The sequence below is a fragment of the Haliotis rufescens genome, unplaced genomic scaffold (assembly GCF_023055435.1).
Source record: "Haliotis rufescens isolate VD_foot unplaced genomic scaffold, xgHalRufe1.0.p SCAF_104, whole genome shotgun sequence".
Lineage (NCBI taxonomy): Eukaryota > Metazoa > Mollusca > Gastropoda > Lepetellida > Haliotidae > Haliotis > Haliotis rufescens.
In genome coordinates, this window is record NW_025963785.1 from 545,963 (window position 1) to 568,826 (window position 22,864).

Sequence of the window (22,864 nt, forward strand, 5' to 3'; positions counted from 1 at the left end):
ATATCAACAATAAATTATCCCTGAAATTAGATTTTTCAACGAAAATCCTATAGTCTCGCGTTACCGTTAAAGTTTGTCACGTGACCTATGGCAGCTTCCCTCGCGACGAATGAATACAAACACATTCTCATACACAGTCAGTAATTAGACTTCACAGTCGAAAACGTAGCGGCAAAATGAGCTCTAGTGGCGAAGAAGAAGAAAACAACAAAAATGACCCAGAGGCTCGCATTGCAGCCCGTAGATTACGGATTCAAAGACGAATCGAGGCAGCCAAACGGTACGTCACCCTTATGTAGAATCACAAGCCCCAGCTTGAAGCCTGTCATAATCTATCATGTTTAAAGTAAAACAGTGGGCTTTTCGGGGTTGGTCTTTAATTTTATTAAAAATATGTAGACCATGTACCATGAAGCCCCTCCCCCCTTTATGAGACTATTATCTATTTTTAAGATAACATTCGATCTAGCCAATTTTGTGTGACATTTTGATATTTTCATAATTTTATCATATTTGATAGGAGATTCCAAATTTGAAGAAAGACCTTAAGGACATTTTCAATGACGATCAGTTAATGTCCCAGTAAAAGAAACAATCTAAAACCCTGCAATTATTGAACACTTGCAAATAATAATATTCCCAACAGTATCAAATGAAGATCTCAAACAAAGGATAAGAAATGGGGGATCATTAGCAGTGTTAGGGTAAAGAAACAGAAGTGAATCATTTAACAAATAAATTGTTTTAGCTAGCATTAAATGAGTGATTTTGATAAACAGGATAATTTTTCTTTTGCAGTACTGATCATGCTGATTCGTCCTGTGAACATCTGAACACCAATGTATACCGATGATTGATCTGTATTTTGGCAAAATTGGGGAAAATGACTCACATTTTCAAGCATCTGCCCCAATAATGGCTACATATTTGATATGCTAAGTATTGAAAAATGAGTAATTCCGATCACCATGATCGCCCACAGGATGCCTTTAACATGGATAGGACTACTGTTGGCAAATACCTTTTTTGGATTACTTTCCCAGCTGCTACTGATGATGTTTGAATATACTTTATTTGATTTGATCCAGTGACGCTTTGTCATGTTTCTTGCTATACAACTATGTAAATGTCATCTGTGATTGACAGGGCGGCGATGGGTGAAGACCCGAATGAAAATAAGGAAGTGATGGAAGAACTGAGCAAGAGCAGGAAGCAGATTGAAGATAGTCGGCTACGTTTGACCAAGCTGGACAAGGATGGATATGAACTGGTCACTAATATCCGAGTTGCAGGAGATGCTCGGGAGGCAATGCGGAGGACAGATGAAGAAGAAGCCAAACGACTAAGGTAGTGTAGACTTGTAAATGTTACTGTCATATTTTTATAAAGAGTGTCATTATTTTTTTTTTTTTTTTCTGTTAAAAAATGATGTTGTATGAATAAAATAATTTCTTTTTTTGTCCACATCTAAGGATTATCTGTAATGATTCTAGTGTCTTCAGTGTGGAAATAACTAACAGTATAATATGAGGTCAGCAAAGATAGTCTATAACATCATCATGTATGTACTGTGACATCATTACATATTACAGCAATAACAACGTCGTGTTTGCATCAACAATGGTGTCTGCATTATGTCAATCATGCTTTAGTGGGGCAAATTAAATCATTGTTATATATATGATTCATATGAAACTTTATGTAACTTGCTTTGACATTCATGATATTTGTGCCTATTATGCTTGTATACTACCAGTTGTTGTGGATGTTTGATTTGTAGAAAAGAGAGGTTGGAACAAGAGGCCAAGTCAGGATCAGAGAGGTTTGAGGAGGTGAGAACAATGACTGGGAAGACAAAACAGACACCCCATGGGGATTCCTGAGGTCCCAAGTATCCCTAATGAGGATTGGGTGGTTACAATGTGTGACCTGGCTGATTTCCTTGGTTGTGTTGTATCTCCGCCTGGCTTTTTGCTCAGATTTGACTCAAACTCAACAAACACTTTGTATCAGTCAAAACGGTCTTTACTACACCATCGCTATAGAACAACTGTCCCTCAACTGCTATCACCTCCTACATCATCAATTTATCAAGTTTCGAATACTATACATCATCAACTTACCAAGTACGAATATTTACTCTAGAATAAATGATAGCTCGCGACAAATCCATGGATGTCGTTATGTTAGGTCATGTGACTTCTCTAGCTCTTTACACACAAAACCAACTCCATGCATCGCATGCAACTTACCACATATAACAGTTGCATGGATCCTAGCTCATGCCATGAGCTTTGGTTTGCCTAGCTCAGGCTTGACTATTTCCATCCCTTGTATGATAGCTGGAATAGTGCTGACTGCTGCAGAAAACTTCATTCACTCACTCCCAAATATTGAAAGAGGTGATGGTGATGAACATATAAACACTATTGACAGTACTAATAACTGCATTACAAAAATGATAAAAGTGAGTGAGTAAGTTTTTACGCCGCTTTTAGCAATATTCCAGCAATATCCCGGCAGGGGACACCAGAAAGGCTTCACATATTGTACCCATGTGGGGAATCAAACCTGGGTCTTCGGCATGACGACTGAACGCTTTAACCTCTAGGCTACCCGACCACCCCAAGATGTTAAAGGACAAATGTAGTGGAAACCTATAATTATCACTGATCATATGACATATGACTTTCCCTCACAGTAAAACCCCGACAGGAAACATTTTTGTGAATAGTGAAATTATGTTCCCTCTGGTTTGCCTGTCCTTGCAAGTTTGTTTAAAGGTCATGACCTGGAAATCAGTTGTATTACTTCTTTAGCAATGAGTTATTCAATACTGTTTTCATGACATATATTAAGAGAATAATCCTTCCTGTGTTTAATGGTAAAATGGCACCCTCACTTCTGTTCTGCAGCGGGGTGGTCGGGTAGCCTAGTGGTTAAAGCGTTAGCTCATCACAACAAAGACCCGGGTTCGATTCCCGACATGGGTACAATGTATGAAGCCCATTTGTGGTGTCCCCCGCCGTGATATTTCTGGTGATATTGCTGGAATATTGCTAAAAGCAGCATAAAACCCTACTCACTCTGTTCTGCAGCTATATTCTCCAAATCAATCACAATGTCAACTCTTATTTCAGATTACTAAGAAATGGGAGTCTGCCCTGCAGAAAGAAGTACCACAGTCACTGCATGAGGTTTGTTTGATGTTGCAATTCTATTTACTGATTCTGGGTTGTTTTGCTACCAAATAAGTTATTTATTTTTGTTTTAGACATATTACCCAAACCTGTACTTGCTTTGAGTGTGACTTTTAAGTTAAGATACCATTCTAACAAATGGAGGGAAGCCTGCACCTTTCCACCTCCTAATAAGGTATCCGATACATTTTTAAGCTGGGACTGATATATTGTTCACAATCTTGAAATTTGAAGAAAATCCTCAATGAATGTCGATTGTGTGAATATGCTCTACACTGTCAGCTATAACTAGGGTAGAAATATCCATTGTGTTCATGATTTCTGTAATTAGTGACTGTTTCTTGCAGATGTTGAAACTGCAGAAGACAGCATGTGACTCCATGATTGATGAGAAAAATAAACTTATCAATGACTTTCAACAGGTAAGAATGATAGACATGGTAGACCCTTATGTTGGTTTGAAGGCCCATAACAAGGGAGATAACTCTTTCAACCTCAACACAGTTGGATACATGTAGTTTCTATTTTCATATATTTGTTTGTTTTATGCATGATTATTCAATCATAATGTATGCTTTGGCACTCATTGTTAATGAATGAATCAGTAAGAGACTAATAAAATCAATTCCTGATTAGAGTGACAATATTTAACAAACCACCTACAGCTGTCACTAGTTAGTTTGTGTAAAGGGCTGTTTGTGATGCAAAATGTATATCAATTGTGAGTTCACAGTACACTACAATACAGTAGAACACGGATATAACGAACTACAAGGGACCAGAGAAATCAGTTTGTTATATCCGTTGTTCGTTATGCACGTTTTTGCTCGGAAACGTCCACCATCTTGGATAAGACAAAACATAGATTTTCCAATGAGAGACATAACATTTTACAGACAATATAACATGTACAGGTAAGATTAACACAATGCAAATTTAACAAGGTTGATCCGTCACCGCTGATTGTATTGATTCGCCGCCATTGTGTTGATTTGCCGCTGATTGCGTACAGCCAATTGTCAATGACACTTGACACTGAGTGAGATTTCCCAGTTCGCTATACACGTCACTAATTAGTGACAGATGGGTTTGTCGGTGATCAGATATCAGTTCGCTGTATCCGTTAGTTTGCTGTAGAGAGTTCGTTATATACGTAAATTTTATATGATATTATATAGGAGGTCAATCGGGTATTTTTTAACAGTTCGTTGTATCCGTTTGTTCGCTATATCCGTGTTCATTATATCCGTGTTCTACTGTATATCAATAATGAGGTCACAATATGATATACAATACAATACTTGGGGACTGGACACTTGTACAAACACATTGACTTTAATAAGAGTACTGAGTAGATCACTGATAGAATATGTTTCTTATCATAGATGTTATGCAGCACATATACCATGTATACAGCCTCAGAAATTTGATATTTATTTTCAAGACTAGTCAAATGTACTAGTGTAAACCTTATCTCACTTGTCCGCAGCATGTAGCGAGTCCTGCTCGAATGAGACCAAAATGTTAACTATGTTTATGTTTTCTGTCAGTTTTATTCATTTACAATTTATGGCAGAATTGAAACATGGAGAACAGGTTCAGAATTATAACTCCCACAGGCTGCCAGTTAATGAGGACAATTATCATTGAATTTTCAATTGTCCTCAGTACATTTTAGTAGTCTCTGGCTTGTGTGAATGTTTAAGCTGTGTACACTGCTGGGGAGTATCTTGCATACAGTGATGACACGATCAGTGGCACAAACGTGGTTCCAAATTGTGAATCCTATACCTGGATATTCGGCAGTGACGACCATCATCCTGCCAGTACTTGTGTAAACTGGTTTGCAGGAACTGAAGTACAAGGATGAACAGTATGTGAAGGACCTGAAGAAGATGGCGGAGGACATTGACCTGATGAAGGAGAGGATGGAGGAGCAGACTCGCAACCTGAAGAAGGCGTACCGAGAAGAACTTGAGGAGATCGAGGTAAAAGATCTGGTAGATGAGAAGATGGGGTCGATCATGACAGATTTGATCACCTTAGGAGATATTGCTTTGTATGATCTTTTCTTCCAACAATTTAAAGGCAAAGGCCTTAATCCCACAGCATGACCTAAGGGCAATGACTATCATAAGTTGATGCTTTCATCGCTTTGTGGAACAAGGCCCATGTTAGCCCCGCCAGATGTGGTACTGTCGAGCTTAGCTAATTGTCTACTCACCCTTGTGCAGTCATAGTTTTAATTTCAAGGCAATAACTTGAAGAAAATTTATTGATTGTCCTTCAGACTTGAAAGACAGAGTAAGTTTCATAGTTGCCCAAAGCATTTGGCATTTAGTAAGTCAAAGGTCACAGGGCAAGTGACTTGTGTGGTCATGTTTTCCTTTTTGTCGATGATGTATACAAGAAATAAATATGTTATTTATAACTTTGTTACCTCGACAATCCCTTATAAAAGACAGGTGAGATGAGCGAAACGGACAGCAGTGTCAATATTACCATGGTCTAGTGAATAAGTGAGTTGCGTTTAACACCTTTTTGAACAGTTATCCAGTTACATCATAGCGAGTCAGCTTATTGTGGGAGGAAAGCCTGAAATGATGCAGGTTCTAGACGTCTAGAGACATCATCCGGACAAACTGGGATTCGAACCCACGATCATATGTTTCTGGCGTATCCAAGAGATGGATTTCTACACAGCAAATTGCGGCACCTAAGACGACTGGGCACCCACCCTATGCCCATACCATGGTCAAAGGCCATATAACAATGAATGAAACAGGTTTAAATTGATTTCTGGATAATACTTTTGACAACAATTGTTGAATTTATTCAGAATCCTTTACATGTCAAGATTAAGGGTTTCCGACAACACAGGATGATAACTACAAAACATGCTACCAGTTTAGCCCAAATCCAAAATGAGTTTTGTCACTATGTGAAACCAATTCTTGTTGTCCTCCATGTTGATGCTGGTACAGGATCGCTTGCACTCACATGACCCAGGAGATATCACTTTTGCTAGTCATTGATGTTAGCAGCCCGAGAGATTTACCTCAGTAAAAACTAATAGCTTGTTATATATTGTTGTGTGTGTATTTCAGCGGGCTTTTGTGGCTGAACGGAACGAGCTCCTGGGGGATGAGCAGGGGCAGTGGGGGGAGCAGATGAATAAACGCAGCGACAAGGAAGAGGAGTACATGAAGGCCAGGGAGAACTCTGTGGAAGACTATGAGCAGCAGCTGCAGCATCTACGTGTACATGATGCAGAAGAGTACAACATTGTCAAGATCAGGCTGGAGACAGATGTACAGGTAGGTCACAGACATGTAGCTCCACTGGTCCATGTACAGGTAGGGTCATACATGTAGCTCAGGTGTTCCATGTTCAGGTAGGGTCACACACATGTAGCTCAGGTGGTCCATACACAGGTAAGGTCACACACATGTAGCTCAGGTGATCCATGTACAGGTAGGGTCACACACATGTAGCTCCACTGGTCCATGTACAGGTAGGGTCACACACATGTAGCTCAGGTGTTCCATGTTCAGGTAGGGTCACATATATGTAGCTCAGGTGATCCATATACAGGTAGGGTCATACATGTAGCTCAGGTGGTCCATGTTCAGGTAGGGTCACACACATATAGCTCAGATGATCCATATACAGGTAGGGTCATACATGTAGCTCAGGTTTTCCATGTTCAGGTAGGGTCACACACATGTAGCTCAGGTGGTCCATACACAGGTAAGGTCACACACATGTAGCTCAGGTGATCCATGTACAGGTAGGGTCACACACATGTAGCTCAGGTGTTCCATGTACAGGTAGGGTCATACATGTAGCTCAGGTGATCCATATACAGGTAGGGTCATACATGTAGCTCAGGTGATCCATATACAGGTAGGGTCATACATGTAGCTCAGGTGATCCATATACAGGTAGGGTCATACATGTAGCTCAGGTGATCCATATACAGGTAGGGTCATACATGTAGCTCAGGTGGGCCATGTACAGGTAGGGTCACACACATGTAGCTCAGGTGGTCCATACACAGGTAAGGTCACACACATGTAGCTCAGGTGGTCCATGTTCAGGTTGGATCACACAGATGTAGCTCAGCTGATCTGTGTGCAAGTAGGGTCACATGCTCAGGTGGACAATGTACAGGTAGGCTGACACACTCAGGTGGTCCATTTACAGGTAGGGTCTTACGCTCAGGTGGTCCAAGTTTGCAATTTGTTTTTCTTCTTTTGAGTGACTGACATAATCCTAACTTATCATCTGGTGATTCTTCGTCTGATATTTATTTCAGCTTAGAAATTTAACACAAGTCAGTCATATTACACCAACAGGGAGTCAGTCATTGAGCCAGTAGATCCTAACACAAATCAGTCATATCATATTTACAGGGAGCAGTAGATCCCTTCATATATATTCAAAGGGATATTTTCACTGCCATGCATAATTTGATTTTCCTCCGCACACAGTTCATTAAACTCCATCCCAATCAAAAACTCTAAGCATGTAACTAGATATGAATTGCTATCAGTATGTACATTTCACACATAAACCATTTACAGAGGACTCAGCAAGACTAGGATCTACTGGCTCCATGACTGACTCCCTGAAGTAGTAATATGACTGACTTGTGTTAGGATCTGCTGGCTCCATGACTGACTCCCTGAAGTAGTAATATGACTGACTTGTGTTAGGATCTGCTGGCTCCATGACTGACTCCCTGAAGGTGTAATATGACTGACTTGTGTTAGGATCTGCTGGCTCCATGACTGACTCCCTGAAGTAGTAATATGACTGACTTGTGTTAGGATCTGCTGGCTCCATGACTGACTCCCTGTAGGTTTAATGTGACTGAATTCTGTTAGGATCTACTGGCTCCATGACTGACTGGTTCTTTGACCGACTGATTCTTTGACTGATGGGCTCCATGACTAACAGGCTCCTTGTGTGTTCAGATCCTTGAGCAGCAGCTGCAGCAGATGCGGGCCACGTACCAGCTGAACCAAGAGAAGCTGGAGTACAACTTCCAGGTGTTGAAGAAACGTGACGACGAGAACACCATCACCAAGTCCCAGCAGAAGAGAAAGATCACACGGTAAGACAGATTCACTACTGCTTAACAGCCTCCGATGTCTCAAGTGATCAAAGATTATGATTGTTGTAGCAGGCCAGTGCTGAGTTAACAAGCTCTGTAAGACACTGACTAAAGACGATTTTTCAAATGTTTATATTTCAACATTAATGTGTCATGTTACATCAATCATGGACCAACTGCAGTATTTTGATCTTCATTGTAAGCAAGACCCTGCCATGTGGGAAACTTCCATTTCTGTGAGTATAACTAACTTCATTGTTTATGTTCCGCCATCCGTCAGTAAATAATATTCCACTGACTACCTTACTTTCTACAATCATTTCTCAAACAAATACAGCTGTGAAGAAGAGTTAAAATATTGATAGTGTTAATTCACCCTGGTTAGATTTTTATAAGAAGCAATTCATGATATCGGTGGTTACAGACATTTTAGGAGTGTTTCACACACTTTTCACTGTTATATAATTGTGTATGTGGTAAGTGTTTTCCAGTCCTGTCACCTATAGCTGACATGGAGTAGGGCAAGTTTACTATTCGGGTACCCAACCTCCTAGTACCCAACCTTACCCGGGTACCTTCTGTAGCGTCAGGAGTTGATATTTAGGAAGTAATATATATAGTCGGATCATAGGTTTTCAGATAAGTTTTCCGATGACCATGATTATCACAATTACTTAAGCTATAACTGGGGGTGTAGCATCATACAGACATTGCAAATAGCCAGATGATGGCCTGTTTTTAAGAGAAAGTTGTCTTTTATTTATTGAATGGGATGTTTTACAGTTGTTCATGTAGTGAGAGAAAACTACAAATTTTCTTAAACCAAAATTTTGATAAAACCCATCACTGGGGATACATGTATAAAACGAACTGGTCATTCATTCACTGAAATTGACTGAAGCTTTATCTTTATTAAAACATATAAAAGTCATAAAGAATGCATTCATAGTCAGAGTGAGTGAGCATGGCTTTATGGCGCTTTTAGCAATATTCCAGCAATATCACGGCAGGGGACACCAGAAATGGGCTTCACACATTGTACCCATGTCGGGAATCGAACCCGGGTCTTCAGCGTGACGAGCGAGCGCTTTAACCACTAGGCTACCCGACCGCCCCGTGCATAGTCAGAAAGAAATGTGAACATTAGTGACTTGTAGTGTAACCATGGAGTTATAATGAATGTTTAACTAACTAGTCCTGTGGGTACCCAGGTCCTACTCAGTACCAACCCGAGTACCCTAACGTGGAGACATGTTACGCATGTGTTGTACATTGATATCATATAGTGTGTCTGTATGAGTATAGCAGATGACTCTCTGTCACCAGGTTACAAGATGTCCTGAATGGAGCCAGAATAAAACTGGCGAAACAGGAGAAGCAGTACAGGTACAGTTTCTTAAATGAGTACAGAAATAGGTGAAACTAATAATTGTTCTTTCAAAGTTCATAGTGGACCTGTGATTATTACAAGAAAGTCCTATAATTTCTCGTCATGTTACATGTTTTATGAGGTAAATAGATCCAGTACTGTCTGTAGTTGTTGTGTATCCATTATTGTGTTCTTTTGTCAATTAGCTGCTTTTCTTAAATGATTAGCTGACACATTGATGCAGTCACAACACTAGTAGAGATTCCAGGGCTGAACAGGCCCCTAGTATCCAAGCTCATCATTTGAGTAAACTAAGAAGTGTGTTAGTTAGGTAAATGTGTGATAAGGCTGACAGTACCATCCACCCTGACAGTACCATCAACCATGACAGTACCATCAACCCCGACAGTACCATCAACCCCGACAGTACCATCAACCCTGACAGTACCATCAACCCTGACAGTACCATCAACCATGACAGTACCATCAACCCCGACAGTACCATCAGACCTGACAGTGCCATCAGACCTGATGGTACCTTAAACCCTGACAGTACCATCAACCATGACAGTACCATCAACCCTGACAGTACCATCAGACCTGACAGTGCCATCAGACCTGATGGTACCTTAAACCCTGACAGTACCATCAACCCTGACAGTACCATCAACCCCGACAGTACCATCAACCCCGACAGTACCATCAACCCTGACAGTACCATCAACCCTGACAGTACCATCAACCCTGACAGTACCATCAACCCTGACAGTACCATCAACCCTGACAGTACCATCAACCCTGACAGTATGGGTTGTTGCTCGTGCTATGACTGGTCTGCATGGTTCAGATGACATTGTTCATAAGCTGCTGTGACATCTTAGTAATGCTGGCATAAGGCAACTTTCACCTACCTTGTCTTTCAATTCCTGATTCGGCTTATCTGCGGGTCATATCATTTTCTTTCGTATTTCAATGGTCAAATTAACACCTCGGCTTATCTACGGGGTCGGCTTATCCGCGGTCATATACGGTACTCCATCAATGGATGTTTTCAGGGATGAGAATCAGCAGCTGAGTGAGGATTACAAGAGAATCACAGAACAGTTCCGAGACCTGCAGAGGAAGTCAAAGTAGGTTTACAGCATCATTTACATTACATCTACATTTTTATCAGCACCATACCTGTGCTCATGGTCTTCACCAACGGTGAACATCTCTGTCATGTGTCACTGTGCGATTTCATTCCACATTAAGCTGATACTGTTCAAGGGAATGTTTTAACACAATACACTCTCTCCCTCTTGTAGCCTATGTATCTCTGGGTTGCAAGTTGTTGGGAATTCCTCTCCAGATGACTGTTATGATTAATGTGTTCTGCCTTCTGTTTGTACAATGATTTCATTCCATTATTTCTATACTGCCTGCATGTGTTATTTGTCAGACACTTCATGGCCACAGATGAGAAGAAGCTGGCTGACGTGTGGTGCATGAACGAAGAGGAGTGTAAGACTTTGGTGGAGGCTATTATGGAGGGGGACCGAATCATCCACGAGCAGCAGCTGGGTCTAGACTGGAGATCCCCTGATCTGTGAGTACATGTATAGACCTGGGAGTAAGGAGGGAGGGGGACCGAATCATCCACGAGCAGCAGCTGGGTCTAGACTGGAGGCCCCCAGATCTGTGAGTATAGACCTGGGAGTAAGGAGGGAGTATGCTTTGAAAATAATATTATAGGTATTGACTGTTGCTTCATTTTTTGCAGGTCATTCATGGACAATGTTGGTCCACTGCGTGGCAATGCAGGCCCTGATGGTATGACCGCCACACAAGTGCTCCATGAAGTTCTCTCCCAGACTGGTGAGCTCTACCAGAAGCTCTTTAAAGTGCAATTAACTTTACACTTTAAAAAATGTCTTTTGACTGCTGACAGTATCTATTGAAACATTGAGACTGTATTTACACCCAACAAAGTCTTACGATAACCAAGATGACTCTAACTGTTGTTGATTTATGAGGTGTTTATGTCTGAAGGTTTGACCGGCTTCAAAACGCATCTTCAGGTTTAGTGAAAGATAGACAATTGAAAAAGATAATGGACAAACTTAGTTGTTTTATGTAGATTAATAGCAATTGGATCATTTTGTCTCTCACATATCTGAATAAATCAGGAATTATTTGTTTCTGTTATTACAGGAAGCCAACAGGACATGGAGGAACGGGAGGATGAGGAAGAACTAGAAGATGCAGATGATGAACCTCATCAACTTAACAAGAAAAACAGTATTTTCTCTAAAATCTCTGCACACACAATCAAGTCTATCCTGGAACTCCTGTGTGATGAATCCGTAAGTGTCACTCATTGAAACTTATCCTATCTCATACGATGCATTTCTTCCTTCTTCTTTTGTGCTTGAACAAAGTTTCCAGCTTCTAAAAACAATTCACCTGAACACATCCCAGCATCACCATGGTCAACACACTAACAAATGGGTCACTCACTGTAATCCCATGCATCATGACCTTACAACATATGATTACCTGACTACCAGTGCAACTTTATTCTGTTTCTCATCGCCACCCTGTACACCCGACGTGTATTGAGGTGTAGAGAATACCCAAACGATATTCCCGCCCCATCAGACATGCCGTCTGCCCCAGTGTGACTGTGTCCAAGTCTATGTCGGAGCAGCCAGCAGCCTCGTACGTCTACATGGTTTTCTCCAAAGAGGACACACCTCAGCCAGCTTCCACCGCCTTGATCGTCTTCCTTCCTAGCGCTACCTGTCTGTCAGTCGCCTGTCGTCCCCTGCTCCTCCAAGCACTTTTGTTCCAGTGGTCGCCGGCCTCATCGCAGGTCACAGTTACTTCCAAGTCAAGTCTGCAGGTTTTGACATGGAATGATTATTTGAGTTTGTCCTCTACCACAACGAAGCCAGGATCAATCTTGCGCTTTCGACATGGATTCCTGTGCTTCCAGGGGTCGACACTCATTGGAGTATTGACATTCAGGATCTAGGGATCATGGATCTCTAGATCAACACTCTTGCCATTGGCGTCTGGGGAATCAACCTTCTCGGGATCGACGCTCTACTGATCGACATTGCAACAGAGCTACAAATTTGTCAAAGACCACTCCTGTTTAACGTAATGATCGCCATCCTTTATAGGATGATTCCTATACTGACTCTGCTGATCGATCAGATCATCAGTATCATCGGGATTGTTCCCACTCCTATGATTTGAACCCTCAGCGACAAGATATCGGCTTTTGCCCAGAGATTAGCGAATACGAGGATCGACCACACAGCTGGGATCGGTACCCCCCACATCTGTATCTGTATCGTCATATGTGTGCCTACCCTAATGTCTGGTCTTATCCTGACTACCACACTCGTGCCAACTTCTACCGTTTTGCGCCTCCATGGGATCGCTCCATGGAACGCTATGGACAAGAGGATCGTCGTCAACCCTCATTTTTTTTCACTTTGAGAAAGTTTGCCGGTGGACACTCATGCGGATTTCCGTACTCCTAGTAGATCTACGTCGCTCTCTCAGACCTCGGGTACTGCTCAACCTACCTCGGCTGTGACTTTGAGATGATCACCCTTGCCCACCCCCTTGCCACTGCTGCTAGAATGAGTGAGATCCATGCTCTTGATGTTAACAGGGTCAAGTTGAGAGAATATAGATAAGAAGGTCTTTCTGGGCATTCACTTGGGCAACAATTGATGACCGCACACCAGCGCAGATAGACGTTACTAACGTGCACCTGCTATTTAGTACTCTGTATCCTGTATATACAGAATAAATATTGGAATTGTCGCTCCTGTGTATATGGTCTTTGTAGTGTCCCTTAGTTGAGGGTAAGCATGTCTTCAACATTTTGGCATCCCGTTCCCTTACCTGCTCACCTCTGCTTTAGGCACGTGATGTCTTGGTATTTGTTCAATGATCCTCCAGTGGATGTTGTCTATTGTACCTCTTCTCGTCTTTGCATGTTTCAATCCCGCGAGCATGGTTGACAGCTTTGACAAAGTGTTAAAAGAGATGCCAAGCTAGCTCACCTATTGTCCATCGGAGATAGTGGTGCTGTCTGTCTTGTAGAACTGATAGCCTGGAGACCCCTCCAGGAATGGAACGGTTATAAGTTGGTCGCTGAATCGATTCCTATTCAAGCTACGCAGTTGTTCGTGTAACAATGTCCTACGTGAAAACATGTTACACATGTTCTACCAGATTCCATGTTGTTGTTTCTTATTTTACGTAAAGGGGTTACATCACCTGTTATGCTGTGTTTACCAACTGACGATTTTGTGTCTTACCACACAAGGCAGTGTTGTCGATTCTTTTATTGGTATCACTGTCTAACACCAGCTTCCTCGTGTACATCTCATGGTTGCAGTCTCTCCAGGCTAGGGTAGCCGCGTCCAGTCATAAAATCGTGTGGAAATATGCATAGGGGGAGATAGGATAAATTTAAACATTGTAAATTTTATATTGAATTGTATATTTATATACTTATCCTATCTCACATGCTTTATGCCCACCCGACCATCCCCACATCACAGCTCTGCTAGCCTGTCAGCTCTGGGAAAGAGAACGATGTGGCAGGGTTAGTCAGGTGATCATGTCATGTGAAGAATTACAGTGCATGACCCATTTGGTGGGGTGGTGACCATGGTGATGCTGGGATGTGTTCAGGTGAATTGTTTTTAGAGGTTGGAAAATTTCAAACACATTTCCACATCAGAATTGAAAGAAGAAAGAAGAAATGCATTGTGTGAGATAGGATATGTATATAAATATACAATTTAATGTAAAATTTACAAATACTTGTTTTGTCATAAATCATTTGTTCATGGTTCTAATAGCACTACGTCTTGGTGTATCTCATCAACATGGATATACAAAGGGCTTGGCCAGTGAATGTCAATAAGCACAATATGATACAAAATATTTGAGTAGATGAAAATGTATGTATTGTTAATGTTTGTAGTCCACGACCTTCTGACTATTTGCTTGGCAAGATCCTTGTTCTTCACACATGTTAAAGGAACAGAGTATGTATCCAGCTACAGCAGAACATAGTGTAGAACGAACATGGATATGGTGAACATATTGTTATGACAAATTTTAAAAAGTCCTCACTGCAGCTCTATGTATAATCATATACAAATCATATGTATTGCGAACTGATTCTTGATATTATTTACCTTGCCTAAATATAGCTTGTAAAAAGTGTTTGGATTTCCAGTAACTTTCTGTAGAAAAGTCCTAAATGTAACATATTCAGACATAAAATATTGAAATATTCAAAACACTACACTACTCAATTTACCCATGTGTTGTTATTTTGGGACACAAATTGGAGAACACATCATTATGGCTGCCATCTTATTTCAGTCAAGGGAGGTAACTGGTCAGTATGGTTGTTTGTCTTGCAGGGCTTCCTGGTGGAGCAGAAACTCAACAAGCTCTTGATGCCCCTGGAGAAGGATGAACAGTCGCTGATGAAGCTAGATGCCATCTTCTCAGTAAGTTACATCTTGTGGCTTCAAATATATATATACATACTTTACACAAACTCTCTTTTCCATGTGGGGGCACGGGTGGCCCAGTCGTCTAAGGCGCCACGATTCGCTGTGCAGAGTTGTATCCCTTGGGCACGCCAGAAACCTATGATTGTGGGTTCGAATCCCAGTTCACCCCGATTATGTTTCTAGGTTTGTCAGCACCATACCCATGCTCGTGGGTTTCACCGAAGTGGTAAACGTCTGAGACCTGCATCACTTTGGGCTTTCCTCCTACATTAAGCTGACACGCCGTGATATAACTAGAATACTAATAAAAGCGGCGTAAAACCAAACTCACTCACTCACTCACTCTTTTCCATGTGTCCAGCCTGTACAGAATATTGCCGACTATATATACTGTCAGTACATGTGTTGAGTTAGTTACATATTCTAATACAGATAACTGCTTCTGTGTGTCAATAAGTTGTGCTTTGTTCCTGATAAGATTTAGCAGGGCATCAGTTCTGTAACTGTTAAGGCATGACATGGCGTATAGATAGGGTTGTGTGCTTTTGTGTGTTTTATTTGACTTGTGTTTTGAAGGCGCTGGGGATCGAGACGGAGGAGGACATACACAAGCTGGCCACCTACTTCATGCATTTACGGGAGAAGACACTGGTGGAGGACGAGAAGGTACACACGCATACCTCTCTGTACATCACAAACTGCCTGACACGTGTCCAACAACTGCCTGTACTTCAGACACTGTACCTGGACACACACCTGTCTGTACTTCAGACACTGTACCTGGACACACACCTGTCCATAGTTCAGACACTCTACCTGGACACACACCTGCCTGTACTTCAGACACTGTACCTTGACACACACCTGCCTGTACTTCAGACACTACCTGGACACACACCTGACACCTGTCTGTACTTCTGACCCTGTACCAGGACACACACCTGACACCTGCCTGTACTTCAGACACTGTACCTGGACACACACCTGCCTGTACTTCAGTTACTACCTGGACACACACCTGACACCTGTCTGTACTTCAGACACTGTACCTGGACACACACCTGCCTGCACTTCAGACACTGTACCAGGACACACACCTGTCCATAGTTCAGACAATGTACCAGGACAAACACCTGCCTGTACTTCAGACACTGTACCTGGACACACACCTGACACCTGTCTGTACTTCAGACACTGTACCTGGACACACACCTGCCTGTACTTCAGACACTACCTGGACACACACCTGACACCTGCCTGCACTTCAGACACTGTACCTGAACACACACCTTTCTGTACTTCAGACACTGTACCTGGACACACACCTGTCTGTACTTCAGACACTGTACCTGGACACACACCTGTCTGTACTTCAGACACTGTACCTGGACACACACCTGCCTGTACTTCAGACACTGTACCTGGACACACACCTGACACCTGTCTGTACTTCAGACACTGTACCTGGACACACACCTGCCTGTACTTCAGACACTACATGGACACACACCTGACACCTGCCTGTACTTCAGACACTGTACCAGGACACATACCTGACACCTGTCTGTACTTCAGACACTGTACCTGGACACACACCTGCCTGTACTTTAGACACTGTACCTGGACACATACCTGCCTGTACTTCAGACACTGTACCAGGACACATACCTGACACCTGCCTGTACTTCAGAATCTGTACCTGGACACACACCTGCCTGTACTTTAGACACTGTACCTGGACACATACCTGCCTGTACTTCAGACACTGTACCAGGACACATACCTGACACCTGCCTGTACTTCAGAATCTGTACCTGGACACACACCTGCCTGTACTTCAGACACTGTACCAGGACACACACCTGCCTGAACTTCAGACACTGTACCAGGACACACACCTGACACCTGCCTGTACTTCAGACACTGTACCTGGACACACACCTGACACCTGCCTGTACTTCAGACCCTGTACCAGGTCACACACCTGACACCTGCCTGTACTTCAGACACTGTACCTGGACACATACCTGACACCTGCCTGTACTTCAGACACTGTACCAGGACACATACCTGACACCTGCCTGTACTTCAGACACTGTACCAGGACACATACCTGACACCTGCCTGTACTTCAGACACTGTACCAGGACACATACCTGACACCTGCCTGTACTTCAGACACTGTACCTGGACACACACCTGTCTGTACTTCAGACACTGTACCAGGACACATACCTGACTGTACTTCAGACACTGTACCAGGACACATACCTGACACCTGCCTGTACTTCAGACACTGTACCTGGACACACACCTGTCTGCACTTCAGACACTGTACCAGGACACATACCTGACACCTGCCTGTACTTCAGACACTGTACCAGGACACATACCTGACACCTGCCTTTACTTTAGACACTGTACCTGGACACACACCTGTCTGCACTTCAGACACTGTACCAGGACACACACCTGACACCTGCCTGTACTTCAGACACTGTACCAGGACACATACCTGACACCTGCCTTTACTTTAGACACTGTACCTGGACACACACCTGTCTGCACTTCAGACACTGTACCAGGACACACACCTGTCTGCACTTCAGACACTGTACCAGGACACACACCTGACACCTGCCTGTACTTCAGACACTGTACCAGGACACATACCTGACACCTGCCTTTACTTTAGACACTGTACCTGGACACACACCTGTCTGCACTTCAGACACTGTACCAGGACACACACCTGACACCTGCCTGTACTTCAGACACTGTACCAGGACACATACCTGACACCTGCCTGTACTTCAGACACTGTACCTGGACACATACCTGACACCTGCCTGTACTTCAGACACTGTACCAGGACACATACCTGACACCTGCCTGTACTTCAGACACTGTACCAGGACACATACCTGACACCTGCCTGTACTTCAGACACTGTACCTGGACACACACCTGTCTGTACTTCAGACACTGTACCAGGACACATACCTGACTGTACTTCAGACACTGTACCAGGACACATACCTGACACCTGCCTGTACTTCAGACACTGTACCTGGACACACACCTGTCTGCACTTCAGACACTGTACCAGGACACATACCTGACACCTGCCTGTACTTCAGACACTGTACCAGGACACATACCTGACACCTGCCTTTACTTTAGACACTGTACCTGGACACACACCTGTCTGCACTTCAGACACTGTACCAGGACACACACCTGACACCTGCCTGTACTTCAGACACTGTACCAGGACACATACCTGACACCTGCCTTTACTTTAGACACTGTACCTGGACACACACCTGTCTGCACTTCAGACACTGTACCAGGACACACACCTGTCTGCACTTCAGACACTGTACCAGGACACACACCTGACACCTGCCTGTACTTCAGACACTGTACCAGGACACATACCTGACACCTGCCTTTACTTTAGACACTGTACCTGGACACACACCTGTCTGCACTTCAGACACTGTACCAGGACACACACCTGACACCTGCCTGTACTTCAGACACTGTACCAGGACACATACCTGACACCTGCCTGTACTTCAGACACTGTACCAGGACACATACCTGTCTGCACTTCAGACGCTGTACCTAGACACAACAACTGCTCCTTAATCATACACCATACAAGCACATGGCACCTGCATGTACATTAGACATTTCACCTCTATACATACATAAACCGATTCCATCTAAATGTCTGGGCCACGTTCCTTAAAGCAATCGTAGCACTGTTGTAAGTCAATGTCAAAGTATGGGAGTTACAGTCGTCTTACCGCTAAGATAGCTTTGTGGAACAGAACCCTGGTCTGTTATTGTGTGTCCCTTGTACAGTCTCTGTGGATTAAGCAAGGATCCCCTATGTACTAAGTGTGCTTGTCGTAAGAGGCGACTAACGGGATCGGGTGGTCAGGCTCACTGACTTGGTTGATGTATGTCATTGTATCTCAATTGAGTGGATCATCACGATATGGATGAAATATTGCCGATGTGACATAAAGCATAAACTCACTCACTCACCCAATTGCCTGGATCGATGCTCCTGATGTCAATCACTGGATTGTCTGGTCAACCTCGATTATTTACAGACCACCGCCATATAGCTGGAATATTGCTGAGGGCTGCGTTGAACAACAAACAAAGGAACCAACAAACAAGTGTGCTTGTACTGTGCTTTTATTCTTGATTCTTACTTAACTGATGGCTTGTTCCTGGTTTCAGAAAGATGACATTCCTGAGAAATCTGATGACCAGTCTACCAGAGCAGATGTAAGTGACAAGACTTATCAATAGATTGTGGGTCACATGTAGACTGAAGGAAAGCAAGAAATTGCATAATATGACAGTGTAACACAAACACCAATGTAGTTTTCTCTATATGAATAACCTGGTACAGTAGATGATCTGGTGTTTCAGGTGGATGAGTTGGATGAGGAAATACAGCAGCTGACAGGGAGGAGGAGTCAGGACGAGGAGACGGAGGAGCCCCGAGGAGAGGAGGAGGAGGAGAAAGTTCAGCTGGTACATCCGAATGAGGTCCTCAAAGCTCTCCGGGCATTTGTGGAAGACCACAGGCAGCCTGTCAAGTGAGTAGTATATGCTGCTGCTGCTGCTAATGATAATGATGATGATGATGATGATGATGATGATGATGATGATGAATGGTTTTGTATAACCTGTAAATTTTCTCCCAAATTAGCCTGAGGTTATTTTGGTGAATTTACTGTTTCAAATCTCTAAATCATCCATAATAAAATGGAGAATTTGTGAAACAAGTAATGTAGGATATTGAATAGAGTGTTTCTATGTGCAGCAAAGGCTTACATATTGTGGTAATGTTAATTACATTAATCTTCTTAAGGGAGAAAGGAGGCAAGTCACAGTTTAAGATTGCGACTCTGGAAGAACGAGATGACTCGGAGGATTCGGACTACTGGGCCAAATATGCAGGCATCCTCTCAGACAAGAAGGAGAGAATGTGGGATGCATTGATTGATGGGATGGAAAAGTACAGGTATCACACACTCTTCAGTTTGTCATCTGTTGAAGTAATTCTAACTGTGTTATTAGCTCTGATCATATTGAGATCATCCAGATACAAGATTTATGCAATATGAATGTACACTTGCCAACAATATATATAAATATGTGTCACACAACCCAACAATATATGTAAATGTGTGCGTTCCACTTTCCAGAGTACATTGTAAATGTGTGAGTTGCACTTGCCGTAGTACATGTGTAAATGTGTGAGTTGCACTTGCCGTAGTGCATGTGTAAATGTGTGAGTTGCACTTGCCGTAGTACATGTGTAAATGTGTGAGTTGCACTTGCCGTAGTAAATGTGTAAATGTGTGAGTTGCACTTGCCATAGTACATGTGTAAATGTGTGAGTTGCACTTGCCATAGTACATGTGTAAATGTGTGAGTTGCACTTGCCGTAGTACATGTGTAAATGTGTGAGTTGCACTTGCCGTAGTAAATGTGTAAATGTGTGAGTTGCACTTGCCGTAGTACATGTGTAAATGTGTGAGTTGCACTTGCCGTAGTACATTGTAAATGTGTGAGTTGCACTTGCCGTAGTACATGTGTAAATGTGTGAGTTGCACTTGCCGTAGTAAATGTGTAAATGTGTGAGTTGCACTTGCCGTAGTACATGTGTAAATGTGTGAGTTGCACTTGCCGTAGTACATTGTAAATGTGTGAGTTGCACTTGCCGTAGTACATGTGTAAATGTGTGAGTTGCACTTGCCGTAGTACATGTGTAAATGTGTGAGTTGCACTTGCCGTAGTACATTGTAAATGTGTGAGTTGCACTTGCCATAGTACATGTGTAAATGTGTGAGTTGCACTTGCCATAGTACATGTGTAAATGTGTGAGTTGCACTTGCCGTAGTACATGTGTAAATGTGTGAGTTGCACTTGCCATAGTACATGTGTAAATGTGTGAGTTGCACTTGCCGTAGTACATGTGTAAATGTGTGAGTTGCACTTGCCGTAGTACGTGTGTAAATGTGTTGAGTTGCACTTGCCGTAGTACATGTGTAAATGTGTGTTGCCAGTGAGGTGTTGAGCAGTCGGTCCAGCCTGATCACGGAGACAGATGCACTTCGACAACAGAATGCAGAACTGCGCATGTTGCTGCACCAGTATGTAAACTCCAAGGTAAGAAGGTCACACCACACATCTGCGACGTCAACAGTCTTAGTAGCGTTTGGATTCAATGGTTTTGGTTCTTTTTCCCCATAAAGATGCTACATCACCTATGTTTCAAGCAAAACTTAGCAGTCAGGTTTCACATAGAAAGTAAAGATACAAACAAGGTACAAGCCACTACTATGTGCAAATACTGTCTTGATACTGTGTTCGATCCAGTAACCCAGCCAGACCTTATGAGTTTTTGTCATTACAAATGTGGTGAGATAAGAGAGGATCTTTCAAGTGAACACTCAGGCCAGGAAATACTTTAGGTGACAATGAAAGATCTGCTAAGTTATGAAGATACATTTTACTGAACTGTGCATTATGTAGCATGGCTAGAGATCTTCAGAGACTGACATTATTATTGGACTACATATAAGTGCTCCCGTTGTTATTAACTTCATTAACACGTCATAATCCTTTAGATTAGCACCTACTTTGCCTTCTAATGTCTCAGATGCTTATTGGGGTGAAGTAATGTCAACATTATTGTTACAATATACATCCTTCCTACGAGTACATTACGATAGTCTCTGATTGGCCTTCACAATTGCTTTGTTGCACTTTGTAGAATATTGTGCATCATGTGTAGATTTGAGTGTTATCATACATGGTATATGGACAGTTATTAGCTGGATAACTCAGTAACTCAGGTTTTGGACTATTGCTAAGGTCACAGACTGCCTAAATACTCTGATTGAAAGTGTAATTCTGAAAGTAATGAAACATGAAGGGGTTGAGTGTTTCCTTGCCTAGTCATCATTGGTACTTAAGAATACAATGGCAGGAAAAACACTTCAATTCACTTGTTGTCTTTTTCTTGGTTGTTTGAGGAATTTGTAGCTTTGTATTGACATTTTTTTTCAGATTGTAATAGCAAATTATTTTCAGGTAGAGTTTACAAATGAGGTCTTACTCTGATACTGTGCTCTGTCTCTTGCAGGTGAATTCAGAGCTTGAGATTCCACCTACTCGAGTTCTTCAGCTGGAGATGAATCCACAGTGAACACAGTCTCAAAGACTAAACTTGTATATAAAAGATTGTACATTTATAAGGCGATTTTTGTCCTAGAAGAAATCATTATTTATGCAGTATAACAAAGTATGGTATTGTAAATAAACACAAATGAAAACACTTATTTGTTCATGTTGTTTGTTATCAATTAGGAAATGGTGGCATCAAGTCACTCCTTTGTGTGTACAAGTTCTTTGCCTCTCCCTTTGTATTTTAATATCCTGATAAAGTAGTCATCCACCCTGTATCTTAAAGCACTACAAATACTTGAAAATTACATGAATAGCAGCTGTGGGTATAAATTGAACACTGTGTTTAAAGTGATTTGGCTTGGGCTGTTTGACGCTGCACTCAGCAGTATTCCAGCTATATGACAGGGGT

The 22,864-nt window shown here is 42.4% G+C and overlaps 1 protein-coding gene across 1 annotated transcript; it reads left to right on the forward strand.

The window, feature by feature from the left end:
* The first annotated feature begins 72 nt into the window (after window positions 1-72).
* Window positions 73-22,603, forward strand: LOC124131610 (dynein regulatory complex protein 1-like). Its single transcript, XM_046494987.2, has 20 exons — window positions 73-280; window positions 1,147-1,347; window positions 1,781-1,832; window positions 3,141-3,197; window positions 3,548-3,622; window positions 5,051-5,188; window positions 6,308-6,517; window positions 8,180-8,319; window positions 9,646-9,705; window positions 10,744-10,818; window positions 11,130-11,276; window positions 11,451-11,545; window positions 11,882-12,033; window positions 15,133-15,222; window positions 15,805-15,894; window positions 19,489-19,536; window positions 19,684-19,853; window positions 20,129-20,281; window positions 21,330-21,432; window positions 22,412-22,603. Exons 1-20 carry the CDS (start codon window positions 177-179, stop codon window positions 22,472-22,474), a joined length of 2,223 nt encoding a protein of 740 aa, XP_046350943.2. The 5' UTR covers window positions 73-176; the 3' UTR covers window positions 22,475-22,603.
* The last annotated feature ends 261 nt before the right edge of the window (window positions 22,604-22,864 follow it).